The 17,456-nt window shown below is 43.0% G+C and overlaps 1 protein-coding gene across 1 annotated transcript in view; it reads right to left on the reverse strand.

Moving 5' to 3' along the window:
• Nucleotides 1–13,258: 13,258 nt before the first annotated feature.
• CES5A (carboxylesterase 5A) overlaps nucleotides 13,259–17,456 on the reverse strand; it is a 33,858-nt gene continuing 29,660 nt past the window's right edge. Inside the window, exons 11-13 of the mRNA XM_065536844.1 lie at nucleotides 16,665–16,814; nucleotides 13,808–13,880; nucleotides 13,259–13,722 (exon numbers count right to left, since the gene is read on the reverse strand). Coding sequence (XP_065392916.1) covers nucleotides 13,473–13,722; nucleotides 13,808–13,880; nucleotides 16,665–16,814 — 473 coding nt within the window. The 3' untranslated portion in view covers nucleotides 13,259–13,472. The remainder of the gene's footprint in view (nucleotides 13,723–13,807; nucleotides 13,881–16,664; nucleotides 16,815–17,456) is intronic.

Raw genomic sequence — 17,456 nt, forward strand, 5'->3', positions numbered from 1 at the left:
GCCTTTCCCCAGATTTCCCTGGGCTTCTATTGGGACCTCAAGCCACGCCCACCCACAGTTTACCCTCTTTCATCAAACCACTCTGGACTACACTCTCAGATTACAGAGAGCTGTAAACTCGCCCAACTACTTGTTACATAAGGGTTTCTCCCTTGCAGGACTCTAACCTCAGTGCGCTGTGAGGGCCCCCAAAGGCCTGCACCAGCAGGCAGATGCTTTCAGGCAAAGGGGAGGTTTAATCTGAGGTCCTCAGAAAAAATTTGGAAAATGTTAGAGCCACTGACACCTCACAGCTCAGCTGTGTAAGTTAGGACATATCTCAGCTCCCAGAGCTTGTGTTTCATAGCGTTCCAGGCTCTCAAGCTTGGAAGCGATCTTAAATTTCATCTAGTCCCCTTTCTGAGGCCTGAATTAGCTTCACAATATCCTGCCAACTGGCCCAGCCCCTGTTACACACCATCAGTATCAGAGAACTCACGACTTTCCAAAGCATGAATTTTTGGACAAAACGTAAAAATGAACTTTCTCCTCCCAGAGTCCCTGGCTCTAATCATCCATCCATCCATGTACCCATCCACTCTATGAACATTTACCAAAATACTTGGCACCTGACCACATATAATGAATACAAAGGCTATTTCAAGACATGGTTCAGCTTCTCAGGGGGCTCACCATTGGTAGACAAGACAGATGGGGTGGAGAAGCCGCAGGGGTGATATCAAGGCAATGTGAAATCACCAAATTAAGGGAATACAGAGCGCTCTGAGCACACCTGGAAAACTGTCATTTACAAGCTGCTGGGGACACAAGGATGTCGTTCAAAGCCTCTTTCATGGGATCATTAAATGTCCAACAATAGGGAATTAACTAAACACACTCTGGTATAGCTGGCTAAGGAGATATGACGTATTCACTCAAAATAGTGATGTGCACAGCTATTTATTAACAATGAAGACAGGATACGTTGTGAAGGAGAAAACAACAGATTATAAATTGTTGTGTGGTGTAGACAGTTCCTCAAAAAGTTCAACATAGAGTTTCCATATGACCCAGCAACTCCCCTCCTAGGTGTGTAACCAAGAGAACTGAAAACACGTCCATACAAAAACTGGTACACAAAGAGCAGTGTCATTCATCCTAGTCAAAAAATGGGCAGAACCCACATGTCCATGACCTGATGAATGTGTAAATAAAGTGTGGTCTATGCTTGCAGAGGCGTATCATACAGTCATAAGAACATGCTACAATGTGGGTGAGGCTGGAAAACATCATGGTAAAGGAAAGTAGCCAGCCACAAAAGGTCACATGTTGTATGATGCTTTTTATATGTAATTTCCAGAATGGTTAAATCCATGGAGACCGAAAGTGGTTGACAGGGCTGGGGGAAGGGGATAGAGAGGGGAATGAGGAGTAACTGCTAATGGGTATGAGTTTTATCTTCGCAGTGGTAAAAATGTTCTGGGATTAAATAATGATGATGTTAGCACAACTTTGGGAATATACTAAAAACCACTAGATTGTACACTTTAAAAAGGTAAACTTAATGGTATGTGACTTACATTTCAATAAAATGATGAAATATTTTTTGAAAATCTTGACAGGTATGATATGGTCCTGTTTTAGTAGTAACATATGTCTTTATTTGCATAGGAAAACACTGGAAGGCTATATATCTAATTAGAATTACAACAGCCATTTCCTGGCTGTAATCTTGTCAGTGTTTTTACTTATTTGCATTTTCCACTTTTATTTCTTCATACATTCATTGACAAATATTTACTGAGAGCTTACTGTGTGGCAAACACTATGCCGAGAGTTTTGTATGCAGGATCTCAGTTCTCAAAATAACCCTGTGAGATTAATGCTGTCTCAGGATCTTAAATTGATTTCTGTTGTCTAAGCCACCCAGTTTGTGATATTTTGTTCTGGCAGCCTAAGTAGACTAATACATAGGCTCAACTCAATTCTGTTATTTATTCCCAAAAGAAACTAAGGCCCAGAGATGGGGAGGCACTGCCTTAGGTCACACAGCCACTCAATGGCAAAGTCAAAACCAGATCTTGAGGCTTCTGCCTTCCAGCACAGTGTGGCTGGCAGCCATTTCTCTTGCTTTTATACATCAGGGAGATATTCTCATTGGTAGCCTTATCTAAGGCAAATTGCCTTGTCAGTTCATTGACCCAGGCTGAGCATGGTATGACTGAAGGGATAGAAATAGCCAGGGGAGACTGGGCACCGTGGCAACACTTCCTGCTCCACAGTCCTAGCACTTTGGGAGGCGAAGGTGGGAGGATTGCTTGAGAGAGGAGTTCAAGACCAATCTGGGCAACATAGTAAGACTCTATATCTACAAGAGGAAGGAGAAAGGAAGAAGAAGAAAAAGAAAGAAGAAGAAAAAAAGGAAGAAGGAGAAGGAGAAGAGAAGAAAGAAGAAGAGAAGAAGAAGAAAAAGAAGAAGAAGAGGAGGAGGAGGAAAGAAGAGAGAGGAAAGAAAGAAAGAAAGAAAGAAAGAAAGAAAGAAAGAAAGAAAGAAAGAAAGAAAGAAAGAAAGAAAGAAAGAAGAAAGAAAGAAAGAAGGAAAGAAAGAGAAAGAAAGAAGAAAAGAAAGAAAGAAGGAGAGAGAAAGATAGAAAGAAAGAAAGAAAGAAAGAAAGAAAGAAAGAAAGAAAGAAAGAAAGAAAGAAAGAAAGAAGGAAAGAAAGGAAGAAAGAAAGAAGGAAAGAAAGAAGGAAAGAAGGAAGGAAAGAAAGAAAGAGAAAGGAAGAAGGAAAGAAAAAGAGAGAAAGATGAGAGCCAGGTACCAGGTACCTGGGGAGCCATGTTCTATTTTCCCAATGTCACTTGGCAAGCCTGCCCTTGTCCAGGCCTGACCGCAATTGACATCAGGAAAGATTGGGCAACCAGCAGCCATAAAGTACACGACAGTCCCTGAGCTGCTGATGGATTCTTGCCCAAGGCCTTGAGTTGTAGCTGAAATGAAGCTTCTAGAGACTCAAATTCAAAAAGAGATGCTCATTAGCACTCATTCTAGCCATGTGCAGGCTGGTGAGAGGCATTTTGTGATGGAAATGAGGATGCTGTGACAGCATGAGAATCAGTCCCCAGAGCTGTTTGACTCTACAAAAGTTGACCTGGGCTTTAGGGTTCCTTCCTTACTTTTATCCAGGACAGAAACCTGGTTGATAAACTGCATGCTAATAAAAAGCATCCCTGTGTGTATCCACAAGGGACAATCTGGGTGGTCCTCCTAAGTAGAAAGCAAGGCTAGTCCCACTCACTCAGCACAACACACACAACGCACACACACGTGCACATGCACATGCCTGCTAGCCATCCTGCCCTGTTGCCCTAGCCAGCTGACCTTTGCAACCTGGGAAGCAGCCCTGGCTCTTGGCCGATGAAGATTTTGTGGTGCTGTGTTCACAAAATATAAAAGGTAAGGATTAGTTCTTCTCCTGAACCACTACTCAATCACATGCCCGCTTGTGACACCAGCCAATTCTGCAAACAGAGATCTTTTTTGGCCACTCCTAGGTTTTGCCTGGATCTGGCTGCACCCTCTGAAGCCCATTTCTGGTTCATGATGACTCTGCACATTGTGATGGGTGAAGCCGCAGCCTACCAAGCCTTACAATAGATCTCATTTTTGCTTAATACGTATAACTCCCCTGCATCACTTCAGCTGTAAGCAATACGTCTCTTGTTTAAGTGACAGTTGGCTGGGGTTATTGTTTTCCCTGGGGAATCCCTCTGGTTTCCCATGAGGAACTATATGACGTGGAAAGTAAAATCCTAGGAACAGGCCTTAACTTCTGAGCAGGGGGTAGGACTTGGGAGAGTGGTCATATCTGGACTCGCCCAAACCTCTCCACCTCCAACAGTTTACTCAGCAGAAACATGGAGAGCTCGTATTAGAGCAGGCATTGGGCACAGCAAGTCCATGTCCTGCTGGGCCCCTCACTCAGCTTAGTCTCTGAACCATGGAATTGATCAGGTGTAGCTTTTGTGGCGGAGAACACTGAACTGGGAGACAGAAGTCTGAGAATCCACTGGGTGATATTTAGGAATTCCTTGTGGAAAGACAGGGGGTGGCTCTGGGGGAGGGGCTCTCTCACGCACCCTTCACCGTGGCTCCGCACTCCATGAATCCAGGATTCTATGACATTCTCCACTGCAGCCTAGGCATATGCAGTGTTTCTGGAACCTCAGTTATTCTCACACTAATATCATGGTTTTTTGCCTCATCAGCGTATCGTCTGTACTTCTATGAGCAGTTTTCTTTAAGTGAAGTCACTCTTTTTACTTTAACATGCTCACTCAAAAAGGAGACTTTATACCATTTCCATAAGTGCAAGACCTGTAGAGCCTGCCATAAATTAGAGGTATGCATGGAAAATGTGTGACTGCATTTTTTAAATTAAAATGATGGTAAAAATAAAGCAGTGCATAAAGAAATGCCAGTGAAAGCACTTCTAGTTTACAAAAGTGTGTAACTGAAAAGTCACTCAATGGGAAAAGTGAACCATTGAAGGCCAGTTAGTTACATGAAAGCAGGGCCAGCCTTGATCGCCATCATGACCACCAGGTAGGTGACAAGGCAAGGGTTACCTACCTTTGGCAAGGGTCATCATCACCAAGGTCATTTCCTTCTGCTTCGCGGAACGTCTTCCTGTTAACATTCAGTTCAATGGGCAGAAACTGTATTATGTTTACACCTTCCCAGGACCGTGATGCTGTGTTATACTTAGGGGGTCAGACTCCCTGGTGTCAATCAGGTCCTAGGACTGACTGGTTCGAGCATCTGGAGGAATTTTTGGCCTGATGGTGGGTCGTAGAGGAGAGACTTGTAATCCTATGGGCATAACTAGTCACCCTCAGTGGCTCAAACAACCGGAAATTGGGCCATATACATTCGTTAGGCAATCACCCTGTGACTGCTGAGCAAGGATTATTAGTGAGAGTAAGGTAAACTATGGTAGCAAATAGGCCCAGAATTTCAACAGCTTATTTTTTGCATAAGTAAATGACCATAGTGTTGTTCAGGTCAACACGGTGGCTGTCCTCCATATGGTCATTCAGAGATCGAAATTAGTGTCTCGGCAAACTTTCTCTATAAAGGGCCAGATAGTAAGTACTTTGGACTTTGCAGGCCATGGGCTGTCTTTGGCAACTACTCTGGTCGTAAGGCGGTGCATAAACAATACCTATGCAAATGGGAATGGTTGTGCTTCACTAAAACTTTATTTTTAAAGACAGTAGGCCAGATTTGGCCCTTAGGCTGTAGTTTACTCACTCCTGATCTAGGCTATGGTGGCTTTACCTTCCTTAACTCATGGTTTCTAAAGTTGCCATAGGTGTCAATTTCCTGTCACCTGGAAGAGGCAGGAGCAGAAGTGTGACCATGGAGCATTTGTGTGGGCCAGGCCTGGCTGTGGCACTCTGCACTCCCACTCAGAGGACATTGGTGAGAACTTATTCACACGATCAATCTACTTGCAACCAAGGCTGGAAAATGTAATCTGACTGTGTACCAAGGAAGGTGGGACAGATTTTAACACACTGCCAGCAATCCTTGTCACAGGTAATATCCATTAAACCACGGACTTGATAGTAAAGGGTTTTTATTCCCTAATACACAGCAAAATAAATACACAACCATTATATAAGTGGTTTCTAGTTTGTGCGCCATCTAAAATGATCCTGCATAACTCCAGGAATAAGTGCACTACACTCTGGTAAACACTAAGTTTTTGTATTTCTTTGATTTGTATCACAAAAGCCTGTTTATAAACCCATTCCCTATTCATTAGGGCTACTCTATTAAGCCTTCCTTTAGCCTGTTAGGAATAATTTGGGGAAAGAAAGATGATTCAGAAAGCCATGTAAAAATTTAGACACAGAAAAGTTAAGATTGAATTATAATCTCGAAAGAGTCCTATAAACTCAAACTATAGATTACATAATAAACATCCAGGTGAATAGATTGGCCTCCACAGAGAGGCATGTTCTGTGTGTTTTCCTGCCCTGAGAACTATCAATATTCATATATGTTAATGCCTAAAACTGTGATGTCTCTTGATGGTACTAGGTATTGAGAGATGGGCAAAATTTGGAGAGACAGAGAAGAAATTAGCATTGGTACAAGGCAGATTCAGGGGCTTCTTGGGGAGGCCAGTTGGACTGGAAGGGCGAATGGAGGACAGAAAGCTTCAATGCCAAGCCAAGGAGAACAGACTTCATCCCTGGACAATAAGGAGACTCTAAAAGACTTTAATTCTGAGAATTGCACAATGAAGGGCGTTTCCGAAAGTAGAGCCTGGCAGAAGCAGCCAAGCCATCTGGAGGGATCAATGGTTACCCTCAAGGGGAACCTCTTACACACTCTTCGGGAGGGTAAAAGATAATCTTCTCCTTTTCAAAGGTGCCTAAGTCCTATGCTTGTGAAAGCTTGGCTTTGGGGCTTACCCAGGACTCAGCAAGCATAAATGACATAAGCTTCTCCAAAAAGCTGGACTGCACAAAGGTCTGCCCAAATCCCAGGAGCTACTGATGCTGGCCCTGTGTTCTCACTTTAGAAGGTCATGCAAGGGACAAAATCTCTAGAATCCTTCGTGGGCTGGGTCACAGCTGGGGTGGGGAAGTTGTAGCCCCTCTGACACTTCCCACATAGCTGTGCTTCTATGGAGGCCAGGAGCACATCGGGGTGGTTACTGTTCACAGTCCCCCTCCATCCCACCAATCAGGCGCCAAGGGGTCTTCACATCCACAAAATACCATTTTCACAGATCAATAGCACACACACCAAGACATGCAAATTCAAACCAGATACCCAAATGGCACTTACTGACTTTGCAAGGATTTTTACCACTCCTCTTTAGTGGCAAGAATATAGAAAACCAGGAACTTTCACAACTGATGTGAGAGATCAATTAGTTCAAGTTTTCTTGGGGGCAATTTGGCAAAATCTATCCTAACATTTCAAAAAGGCATCATTTTTGTGCTAGCTATTTTTTATTAACCGTGTTCTTTATTTTCTCCATTCTGATACTTTGACGTCCAGGGCTTTGCTCCTAGAGGGACTGCACCTCCCAGAGTTAGCCAATTCCTAGAGATATAAGCCACTTGTCTCTTAGTGTGCCTTTCATATACAAACTCACTGATCCAGAGCCCACATCCCAACCACCTCCTTTATGGGGCTCTCCCACTCTGGACTAATAGCCTCACACCCTCATCACCCCAGGGCTAGGTACCAGATGGAACAGCTCCGATGCCGCAGAGCCCACTGAAAATGTTCAAACTAACCAATCCTAAACCTGCTCACCCTGCCTCACCTCTTCTTTCCCATGGAAACCACAGGAACACCTATTGCTACATGCCCATCACCACCACCTTCTGAAGGACTCCAGCAATGTCTGTGCAGCCTCCTGCTCCCATAGCATGGAATTCCCCCTTGTCTTGTCTTGGGATCTGTGTGTGAGTAACATGTGAGTAACAAACTACTCTTTTTCTCTTTCTCTCTCTCTTTCTTTCTTTCTTTCTCTTTCTTTCTTTCTTTCTTTCTCTCTCTCTTTCTCTGTTTCTCTCTTTCTGATGGAGTCTCGCTCTGTTGTCCAGGCTGGAGTGCGATAGCACGATCTCGGCTCACGGCAACCTCCATCTCCTAGGTTCAAGCGATTCTCCTTCCACAGCCTCCCTAGTAGCTGGGATTATAGGTGCCCACCACCATACCCAGCTAAATTTTTTTTTGTATTTTTAGTAGAGACAAAGTTTCACCAGGTTGGTCACGCTGCTCTCGAACTCCTGACCTGAAGTAATCCATCCACCTTGGCCTCCCAAATTGCTGAGATTACAGGCGTGAGCCACCACACCCAGCCCAAATTGCTTTTTCAATGGCTGACATCTGATCTGTTGGCACTGCCATACCTAAATAATGATAAAACCTTTATTTTAAAGCACTATTCTCTAGGAATAATTCTGAATGAGCCCAAAGATATACATATCAGATGGTCACCTCAGTGAAGTTCACAATAGTATAAAATAGGAAATCATTCGAATGATTGACATGCAATATTTAATATATAACTATATAACTATATTTTAACAATAGTAGAGAGTTATATAGTTTATTGAATATTATACTACGGGATGCAATGTAACTGTCAAAAAGGTAGAAAAGTTGTTTTTAAATGTTTGTGTAAAGGAAAAACAGTTCACCACTTCCTGTGAAGGAAGAGGGATCCAAAATTTTTTATTTCCCTCCTCCAATCATCCGAAAAAACAGTGAAATAAAGTTTTTAAAGCTACAAACCCACATAGACAAACTGCAAAAGAAGAGATGACAGCATTTTGGACACTGGAAGGCCAACAGAATGATGAGAACCAGTTTTAGAACAGAAAAAGGAGACGTTAACTCATGGAGAGAAAGACACCACCATGCACCTATGCCATCAGAATAGAGACAGAAAAGACTCTCTGGGGTTTAGGGGTATTGGATACCTATGAAAGTTGAGGTATAGGTATCCCCTACTTATGCCCATGGGGAGTGCACCTCTCCCCTTTGAGCTCCACCCCAAGGCCAAAGTTTCCTGAAGACTGTCTGCCTCTGCCAGTCCTAGAACTGGGCTCACCCCAGGAACTCTGACCACCTAATTACAACAGAATATCGGAAGGTCCTTGCCAGATGTCAACATAAGGTAATATCCGTCCTTTTGACACACAGAGATCTGCGTGTCAAAAGGAAGAAGTTTCCCAAAGCTCAAGTAATGGCTGCAGTAATGATGACTCTTGATGAAGTCAATGCCTGGCCACCAAACAAGCTCTCATGATGGTGGACAAGTTTGTCCCTGCCTTCATATTACTAATTGACCATCAACAGTCCATTTTTCCCATTGAATAACTTATTTTCAGAAATGTGCTTCTGTAACTCAATTGTTGCATGCAGGTTAACTAATGGAGGAATTATATAGTAATGAATAAAAATCAAAGTGTACCAATCCTCCTAGAAATACTGATGGTATCAGCCAGAGTTCTGGTCTCTCACATGAAGAGTTCAGGAGGTAAATAGAACTTGAAATACAATTTCATAAATAAATGTAATTAATGAAATAAATAGGTTAGATAGATAATAGATAGATCATAGATAATTGATAGATAATAGGTACGTAGATAGATATAGATAGATAAATAGATAGACAGATATTTTATGGCATTATCTTCCTATAAAGAGAGAAGTCTGTTTTCTACACACCAGGCATCCACGGAGTGCTCCAGCAACCTTGCCAACACAAGCCCTGCTGCCCGTGGGCTGGCCCCCTTGCCACCACTGCTCTGGGTTACACTTCCTCCACGCTGTGGCTGGCCATCCCATTTCCTACCCATCCTTTAATTTCAGACTTGAGCTCCAGCCCATTCATGGAGCACAGTGAGCTCTTTGCAGTGAATTCCCTTGTATCTTGACACAATCAAGTGGCAAGGTAGGATTTTCTCTCCCCAGCCCTTCCCGTCCTGGGGAATAATGAGCCACACTCTTGATAGAAACTTTTAGCAGAGCACACGGGGCAGGACTGAGTGGGATCTTTCCCTGCTGGGGAAAGGGAAGCTAGTCTTGTAGATGCGTTACCTGGGGCAGCACCAGGTGGGGCAGCTACCCAGGTGCAGGGCCTGAGCCCGCTTCCCACCCTCCCCTGCAGCTCTGCCCAGGGGGAATCTGGACTGAGTTCATCCAAGGAGAGGAAATCCCTTATGCCCCTCTGAGGTAGGCCCCTGGAGACTTAATGGGAAAGTCCAAGAAGTGGAAAAGGGAAACACTGCTGGCCCCAACCTCTGTTCTGCTAGTGAGTTTAGTCTTTTCAGTCAGACTTTTCAGGGAGTGGATTGTACCTTTTCCTTTTTCCAAATGTTACAGAGGGAATGGATAACACTATATTGTATAGGTTTTTATATAATTTAACTATTTTGCATGGTTTTATTGTAGGGGCATCTTCAGCGATGAAACACTACCAGCATCTCAGGAACCTCAGAATAGAGAGAAGTGTCTTTCCTTTGTGATAATGCTGCCCTCTACTGGACATGAGGAAATTCACAGGTGAAGACTAATGTTTGTCCCTGCTTCTGCTTTGATTTAATTTAATGGAAAGGGTTCAAGACTGTTTAAAAAAAAGTGGGGAGGGGGGGGAGAGGGAGGCAGTGGGTCCTGGAAAAGTAAATTGTTTATTTTACAATAAGAAAGTGATTAAATATTTTATTTTTTTTACAATGGTGGAAAATTAGAAGTGATTATGAAAGTGGTGTGTACCCATCATGCTGGTGAGCAGGATGTGATTTGGCGCTTTAGGAAAGTGAATTTGTAGAACTTAAGAATATTGATTTATAAAGGCCATGGCCGTTGACCCAGTGCATCTTATGCAAATCTGGATGCCATAAATAATATTTGAAAATAGAAGTACTGGGGTGGAGGTTGCAGTGAGTGGAGATTGCGCCACTGCACTCCAGCCTGGGTGACAGAGTGAGACTCTATCTCAAAAAAAAAAAAAAAAAAAAGTCATTCCCAACATTGCTCATCAAATTATAACCATAAATATACAGGATTAAACTAATGGCTAAAGAGACTATGACACATCAACACCAGGCAGAGGATAAAGCAGATTTTTTGTTTGTTTGTTTTGGAGAGCCTCTAGGAACTTGAAAAATACATATGCCACACTCTTAAGACCTGGTGGTTCTTAATCAGCTGTGTTCATTAAAATGGCAGAAAACTGAAAAAGACTTCTAGGTCCCATCCAAGGAGATTTTGCTTCCAATTGACTGGCTAGTGGCCTGGCCATCGGTATTTTGGAAAAGCCCTCCAAGTGATTCTTTTACTTCCACCCCAGATAGAAAATTCTAAATTAAAGGGGGAAAAAAAGACCCCAAGTGGCACTTAAATAAATGTCAACTTTAATTCCACAAAGCATCTGATTGCATGTGGACAGAAAGAGAAGGAAAGAGGGCCCTATATCTGGATAACTTAGAAATGTGCTCCCCCTAGCAAGATATCTACCAAAATTAGAACTGTATTTGAGGATGCTGGCACTGCGAGCAATATATAAATGATGCGTGTAATGTCATTTAATATGATCGTATTTTTAAAAATGAGTTGAGTGGTGTTTTCTAGCTGTTAGTTTTTCCAAATATCAATATAGAAATTAGTCTTCTGCAGCTGCAGAGGCAATTCAGTTTCCAGCTTGCTTTCATGTGGCCTACAGCCATAAAGTGGCCCAGAGCATCTCTGATCCACCCCTCCCACAACCACCTAATCCAGAGAATGCCTTGGACCATCTGGTGAGAGAGGTAGCTGCGTGGCAGTAAGAGTCCTGCTCTGAAGTGACAAGAGCCTTAAGGTCTAGTTTTGACTTACTGCTAACTTGCTGACACTGCAAACTTGCTGAGTGATCTTGGCTGAATCCTTTCACCTCTCTGAGGGTCACTATGAAATGAGAGGTCAAGAGTCCAAACTTTAACACCTTCAGAGGTTGGGTAATATCAGTGAGTAAAATGGACCAGGCACAGCACAAAGTGGAATGGTGCAGACTGGGAAAAGTGGAGAACTTCTACCTCTGTAAAGGGGGCAGCCACCACTCAGTTCCTGCAGATTACTCTATCTTTGCTGAGGATGGTTGCACAGGGAGTACACTGCAGAAGGATAACACTTTACAGAAGGTGTCATTTGCATCATAGATGCAGACATTTATCCATGGCAGTTTCTGAAGATGTCTGTAGAAGGTTTTGAGGAAGGGGCACCTTGTAATTTGCATAAAAGGTGTAATATGGACCGCCAGAAGTGCTGGTTATAATGTGCGAATGCAGCTCTGTAATAGTATCTTCTGGGTTTTCTTGTTATTGTTGTTTCCTGAAGAAGCTGGAAATATGGCATTTAATGTGAAATTTCCCTAATTTAAATTTGCTGGCCACAAATTCCAAAACATATTTAACATTGTGTGGGCCAAACAAAACACTTCAGGGGGTCAGATTCAGGCTCTGAGTTGGAGATCTCTCACCCAGACGAGTTGCTGGCATCTCAGAAACCCTCCTATTCTATGCATCTTATGTAATCTTGAAGCAATCATGAAGAAAAAATAATGGCCCTGGTGAATTATATGGATATAATATGGATTATGTGACTATGCAAAGTAAGAGTGCATCCTTTGAATGACGGTATTTAACATTCTCCCTACCCTGTGACTAATTTTGATTTGTCCTTTCTTAATGTAAATGCTATTTCTCCAGAGAGAGCCTCCTAAGACTTTAATCTAACTTAGGTTGCCTCTGTTACACTTTCTTGAAAACACCTTATTCTCCTGAGTAACACCTATCGAAGTTACAGTATGAGATATCCACTTGCGTGAATGTTTGCTTAATGTCTGTTTGCTCACTCTTAGGTAGCAGCCAGGTTTTCTTCACTGCTGTATCCCGGTGGGGATACGCCTGGTATATATCAGACGCTCAGTGTAGATTTATTTTTTATTTATTATTATTATTATCTTATTTATTTATTTATTTTTTATTAAGGATTCTTGCTCTGTCACCCTGTCTGGAGTGCAGTGGTGCGGCCTCGGCTCACTGCAACCTCCACCTCCCAGGTTCAAGTGATTCTCCCACCTTAGCCTCCCAAGTAGCTGGGACTATAGGCACACACCACCACGCCTGGCTAATTTTTGTATTCTTTAGTAGAGATGGGGTTTCACCATGTTGGCCAAGCTGGTCTTGAACTCCTGACCTTAAGTGATCCACCCACCTCAGCCTCCCAAAGTGCTGGGATTATAGCTGTGAGCCACCACACCCAGCCAGTGTGGATTTACTGAATGATAGATTCATCTCGACCCCATCACAGAAGCTTCATTTCTTCTTGACATTGCTGATCTGACCCTTGATGCCTAGAATTTGACTTCTAGGTTTTTTTTTATTTTGGATGACGTTAGCTTTCTATGGCTGAGGATACCCCGTCACCCACACGTCTCTCTGAGCCACAGAAGAGACCCAGCTCAAACCCATGATGTACAAGACATCCATATTTGGCTTGTGGCTGAAGCCGCGATGGGCTGGGGTGGTGGACTCACATTTTGGGTAACATTCACAGACATCTTCTCTGATAGAAAGTGGGTGCTGGGGGCAGGGGGAGTGTTATCAGCACAGAATTAAATTCTGCCCCCTTATCCATATTTTACATTCTGATTTTATTTCATATGAGTTATAAAATCATTTTTATGACAACTAATAGGTCAGTTCTTTTCCAAATTTATTGAAGAAATCGTGTTGCCTTCCAAGACAAATTGCACTTTTTGATGTTGAAAAGAATTCCATAAGGATCATTCCTAAGTCCGTAAAATATCAGCAAAAGCAGCTTGTTCTGCAAAGATCCCCATAGAAAGCAGCTGAACTTGGAAAGAAGCTAATGATTGCGGGGAAAAATTGTAGGAGGAGAAGGGAAACCAAAATCACGGAAAGATAACTTCCCAAGGAACACAAGAGAAAAAGAAAGGCTGGAGGAGAGAGAGGAAAATTAAGAAGGAAAGAGGACTATGGAGCGTGTCGGAGGCAGACAGGATCAGGGGGATGGTGCTGGTCCAAAACTCCACCCGCGGTTCTTTGAGTCTCTGTCCGAGGCTCATGTTCAAGTCCAGCTGCAGGTACTGCTCGGTCAGATTATAGGCTGGCCACAGAGGCAGGTCGTCCCCATTGGGATTCCTGGAAGGGAGAGCAGAAACAGGAGTGAGATTTTCCTCCTCACACCCCAGGCCTTGGCATGGGGGAGACTGGGAAGTTTACATACCCAGTTCGAGCAAAGGTAGCCCAGTATTTCATCATCTTCCGGCTCAGCAACTTCTCCTCCTCCGTGGCTCCTTCTGAAGGAGATAATCACAAAATGCTGCTGCTCTCGGTGAGGCTGGGAAAGCCCGGGGTGCCTTGTATTTGATGAATCCCTTTCACACCCCTCCTCCCACTGGAACCTTACAAGCCTACCAAGTCACTGTACCCATTTTACACATGCAGATACTAAAGGTCAGAGCAATGGGCACCTGCCCAAGGAATTGTGGCTTCTGAATGGTGGAAGCTGAACACACATCTTCCCTGTCCACCCCATGTTCCTGCAGCCAGTCCCATGATGCTGCAGGTTCCCTGGGGACACAGACCAGCTTGCTCCCTCTCTCTGTCTCTGTTTTCCCCTCTCTCTCTCTTCCTTCTCTCCATCCTCTCTTCCTTCTCTCTCCCCATCTCTGTCTTCCATCTCTCTTCCCTCTTTTTCTTCTCTCTCTCTCCTCTCTCTTTCGTCCCTCTCTCTTCCTTCTCTCTCCCTCTCTCTCTCCCTTCTTTCTTCCCTGTCTCTCTGTTCCTTCTCTCCCTGTCTTCCCTCTCTCTTGCTTCTCTCTTTCCTCTCTTTTCTTTCTCTCTCTTCCTCTGCCTCTGTCCTTGAACACACACTTTTACAATTAATTTTTGTATTTCTTTATATAAAAAGTAGAAAATCCAAAATGCAGAAAGAGCATCTAATATCCAATGAAAATGTTTCCCTTTCATCTCTTCCCTGCAGACACCCAGTGACCAGCCTCAGCGGCACCTTCCCAAAGACAGGCTCTGCAGGTTCCAGGGTATAAACGGACACCTTTCTACACATCTGGCCGGAGACTGGACACGTATTCTACATATTGCTCTTTTTATTAAAATTGATCTCATAGATAGGACTTGTCACTTATCAAACTGCCATTTGTTGTTCTATGAACATGTAATATGTAAATACATATTTACATGCAATTATATATAAATATATAATGTATGTGTCATGTTTCCGATCTTTTGCTGGTAAAAGCAGTATTTTAGTGTGCATATATATTTTGCACATGTGGAGGTATACTTACACAAAAACTCTAGAAGTAGAATTGACAGGCTAAAAACTATATGCGTTTTAATCTACGTTATTTATTTTTATAAAGATGGAGTCACACTCTGTCACCCAGACTGGAGTGCAGTGGCACCATCATAGCTCACTTCAGCTTCCAACTCCTGGGCTCAAGCAATTCTTCCTGCCTCAGCCTCCCAAAGTGATGGCATTATAGGCATGAGCCACCATACCTGGCTAAGACTACATGCATTTTTTTATTTTATAAAATAAAAACAATTTTTGAGACAGGAGTCTCACTCTGTTGCCCAGACTAGAGTTCAGGGCCATGATCATTGCTCACTGTAACCTCAAACTCTTGGGCTCAAGTGATCCTCCCACCTCAGCCTCCTGAGTAGCTGGGACTACAGGTGTGTGCCACCATGCCTGGCTAATTGTGTTTCTTCTTATTTTTTTTTTTTTGTAGAGAGGAAGTATTACTATGTTGCCCAAAATGTTCTGGACCTGCTGGACTCAAGCAATCCTCCCGCTTCAGACTCCCAAAGTGCTGGGATTACAGGTGTGAGCCACCATGCCCAGCCTTACATGCATTTAAATGTTGATAGATTTCTCTATTAATGTATAAAATTGTTTTTCACGCCTGCTAGAATACATTATTTTAAGTGTTTTGTTTTTTTCAACTTTGATTGATGAAGAATAATTCCTTGCTAAGGATGGTCTGCAGTTTTCTTGTTACGAGGGAGGTTGAGCGGATGTTCATATGTCTAGAAGGCACTTGTGTTTTCTTTTCCACGAACTGTCTGTTTGTATCTGTTACCCAGTTTTCAATTAGGTTATTCTTTTCTTACGAATTTTAGGAGCTCCTTAGACATCAAGGAATTTCACCTTTTGATACATATGTTGTTCACTTTTTCCAGTTTAGGCAGTCCCTGTGCCATTACACAGGATGGGCTCAGGAATGGTTGCTGAGAAATAACAGTGACATTTATTAGCTATTCACTCTTACTTTATGGGGCTTATTTTATTTAGTCCTTATGACAACCTAGGAGGAAGTTCTTTATTATCTGTGTTGTAAGATGAGGATGAAACACTGAAATAATGAATAAACCACAGTGCACAAACACACTCTATATGGAATGTTCTATCCTCTTTGTCAGGAGGCCAATGTGAATAAGTTAAGAGCCTGCATTGTGTAATGTTTCTAACTAAATAGTTTAGTGATAGCTCCTGTGTGTAATTTTCCCTGCAAATTTTTTCTATTGATAACCTCATCTGATTGGTTTATTTTAGGCACCAAATATGTCATAAATTTAAGAATAAACGAGCTAACATCACAAGTAACAGTTCACAAGCCTTTACATGAGCTCATCGGGGTGCAGACCACTTGGAACTGGAATTATGAAAAACATGGTCCTTGCCTCTTAAAGCCTCAGATTGTGGCCTCATGGGATTTCTGGGAAGGGGAGGGAGGGTAAGACCCGTGGTTAAAGAAAAGGAAGAAAATGGTTCTAATATATATCTATTTAAAATTATTTAGATTGCTTGAGCACTCTGAAGTGGCCACACCTGTAGGTTTCAGTACAAAGAGAAGCCCTCATCAAGCAACTGTCACGGTGCTTTTCCATCTTGTCTTCTAAAAATGGAAGTGAGGGCATTTTCCAGAGAAAGGTTGCGTCTGCCTGTAAACCACAGAGGTGATTAAATGCCAACCCCGAAGTCCTCCGGGCTCTTGCATAGTGGTGGGGTAAGCAGGGGGCTTCATGTGAACTGTGGGGAGTGGCCAGTCCCTTACCGAACATAACAATGTCACCCTTCAGGAAGGCACCACCGAACACAAAGCGGACTTCATCAGCGTGGTCGGCTTTGACAAAAGCTGGCTTCGTGTCTTCAAAGCACTGGGGCCGGTGCCGAAACTCATAGAAGTAGACAGGTGCACCAGCATCTGAACAAAGGTCAGGGAAGGTCAGACATGCAGGCAGCGTGGAGCAGGGGGCTGGCTCTGTGTCCCCATCTATTAAGTCTTGGATGTATAGACCAAGGGGTGGGACAGCTCAGAGACAAGAGGCTACCTAAGCCAGCCTCACTTCCCCCTTCCTCATCTGAGGCTGGAATTTCCTGTTACAGCAGAGCTTATATCCCTGGTGATGAAGAGCTCACGTCTGAGAAGTCAGTAGTTCTGCTTCTCAAAAAACGTCCTCCATATTCAACCAAGATCTACCTCGTTGGGACTTTCTCTCAAAGTTCAAGTCTTTTACCCATTCTTGGAAAATACTTTCTTTTCATTACTGAACTGTAAGGGTTCTTCTATCTGGATATGATGATTTTGTCAAATAATTGTATTATGAATATTTTCTCCCAGTCTGTGGTCTGCCTTCTCATTTTCCTAACAATATTTTTAAGGCAAAATGTACATAAGTGAAATCTGCCACTTTAACTATTTGAAAGTATATAATTCAGTGGTTTTTAGTACATTTAGGATGTTGTGCAACTATCACCACTATTTAGGTCCAGAACATTTTCATCACCCCAAACAGAAACCTCAGACCCATTTCGCAGTCATTACACAGTTCTACTTTCTGTCCCT

The sequence above is a fragment of the Macaca fascicularis genome, chromosome 20 (assembly GCF_037993035.2).
Source record: "Macaca fascicularis isolate 582-1 chromosome 20, T2T-MFA8v1.1".
Taxonomy (NCBI): domain Eukaryota; kingdom Metazoa; phylum Chordata; class Mammalia; order Primates; family Cercopithecidae; genus Macaca; species Macaca fascicularis.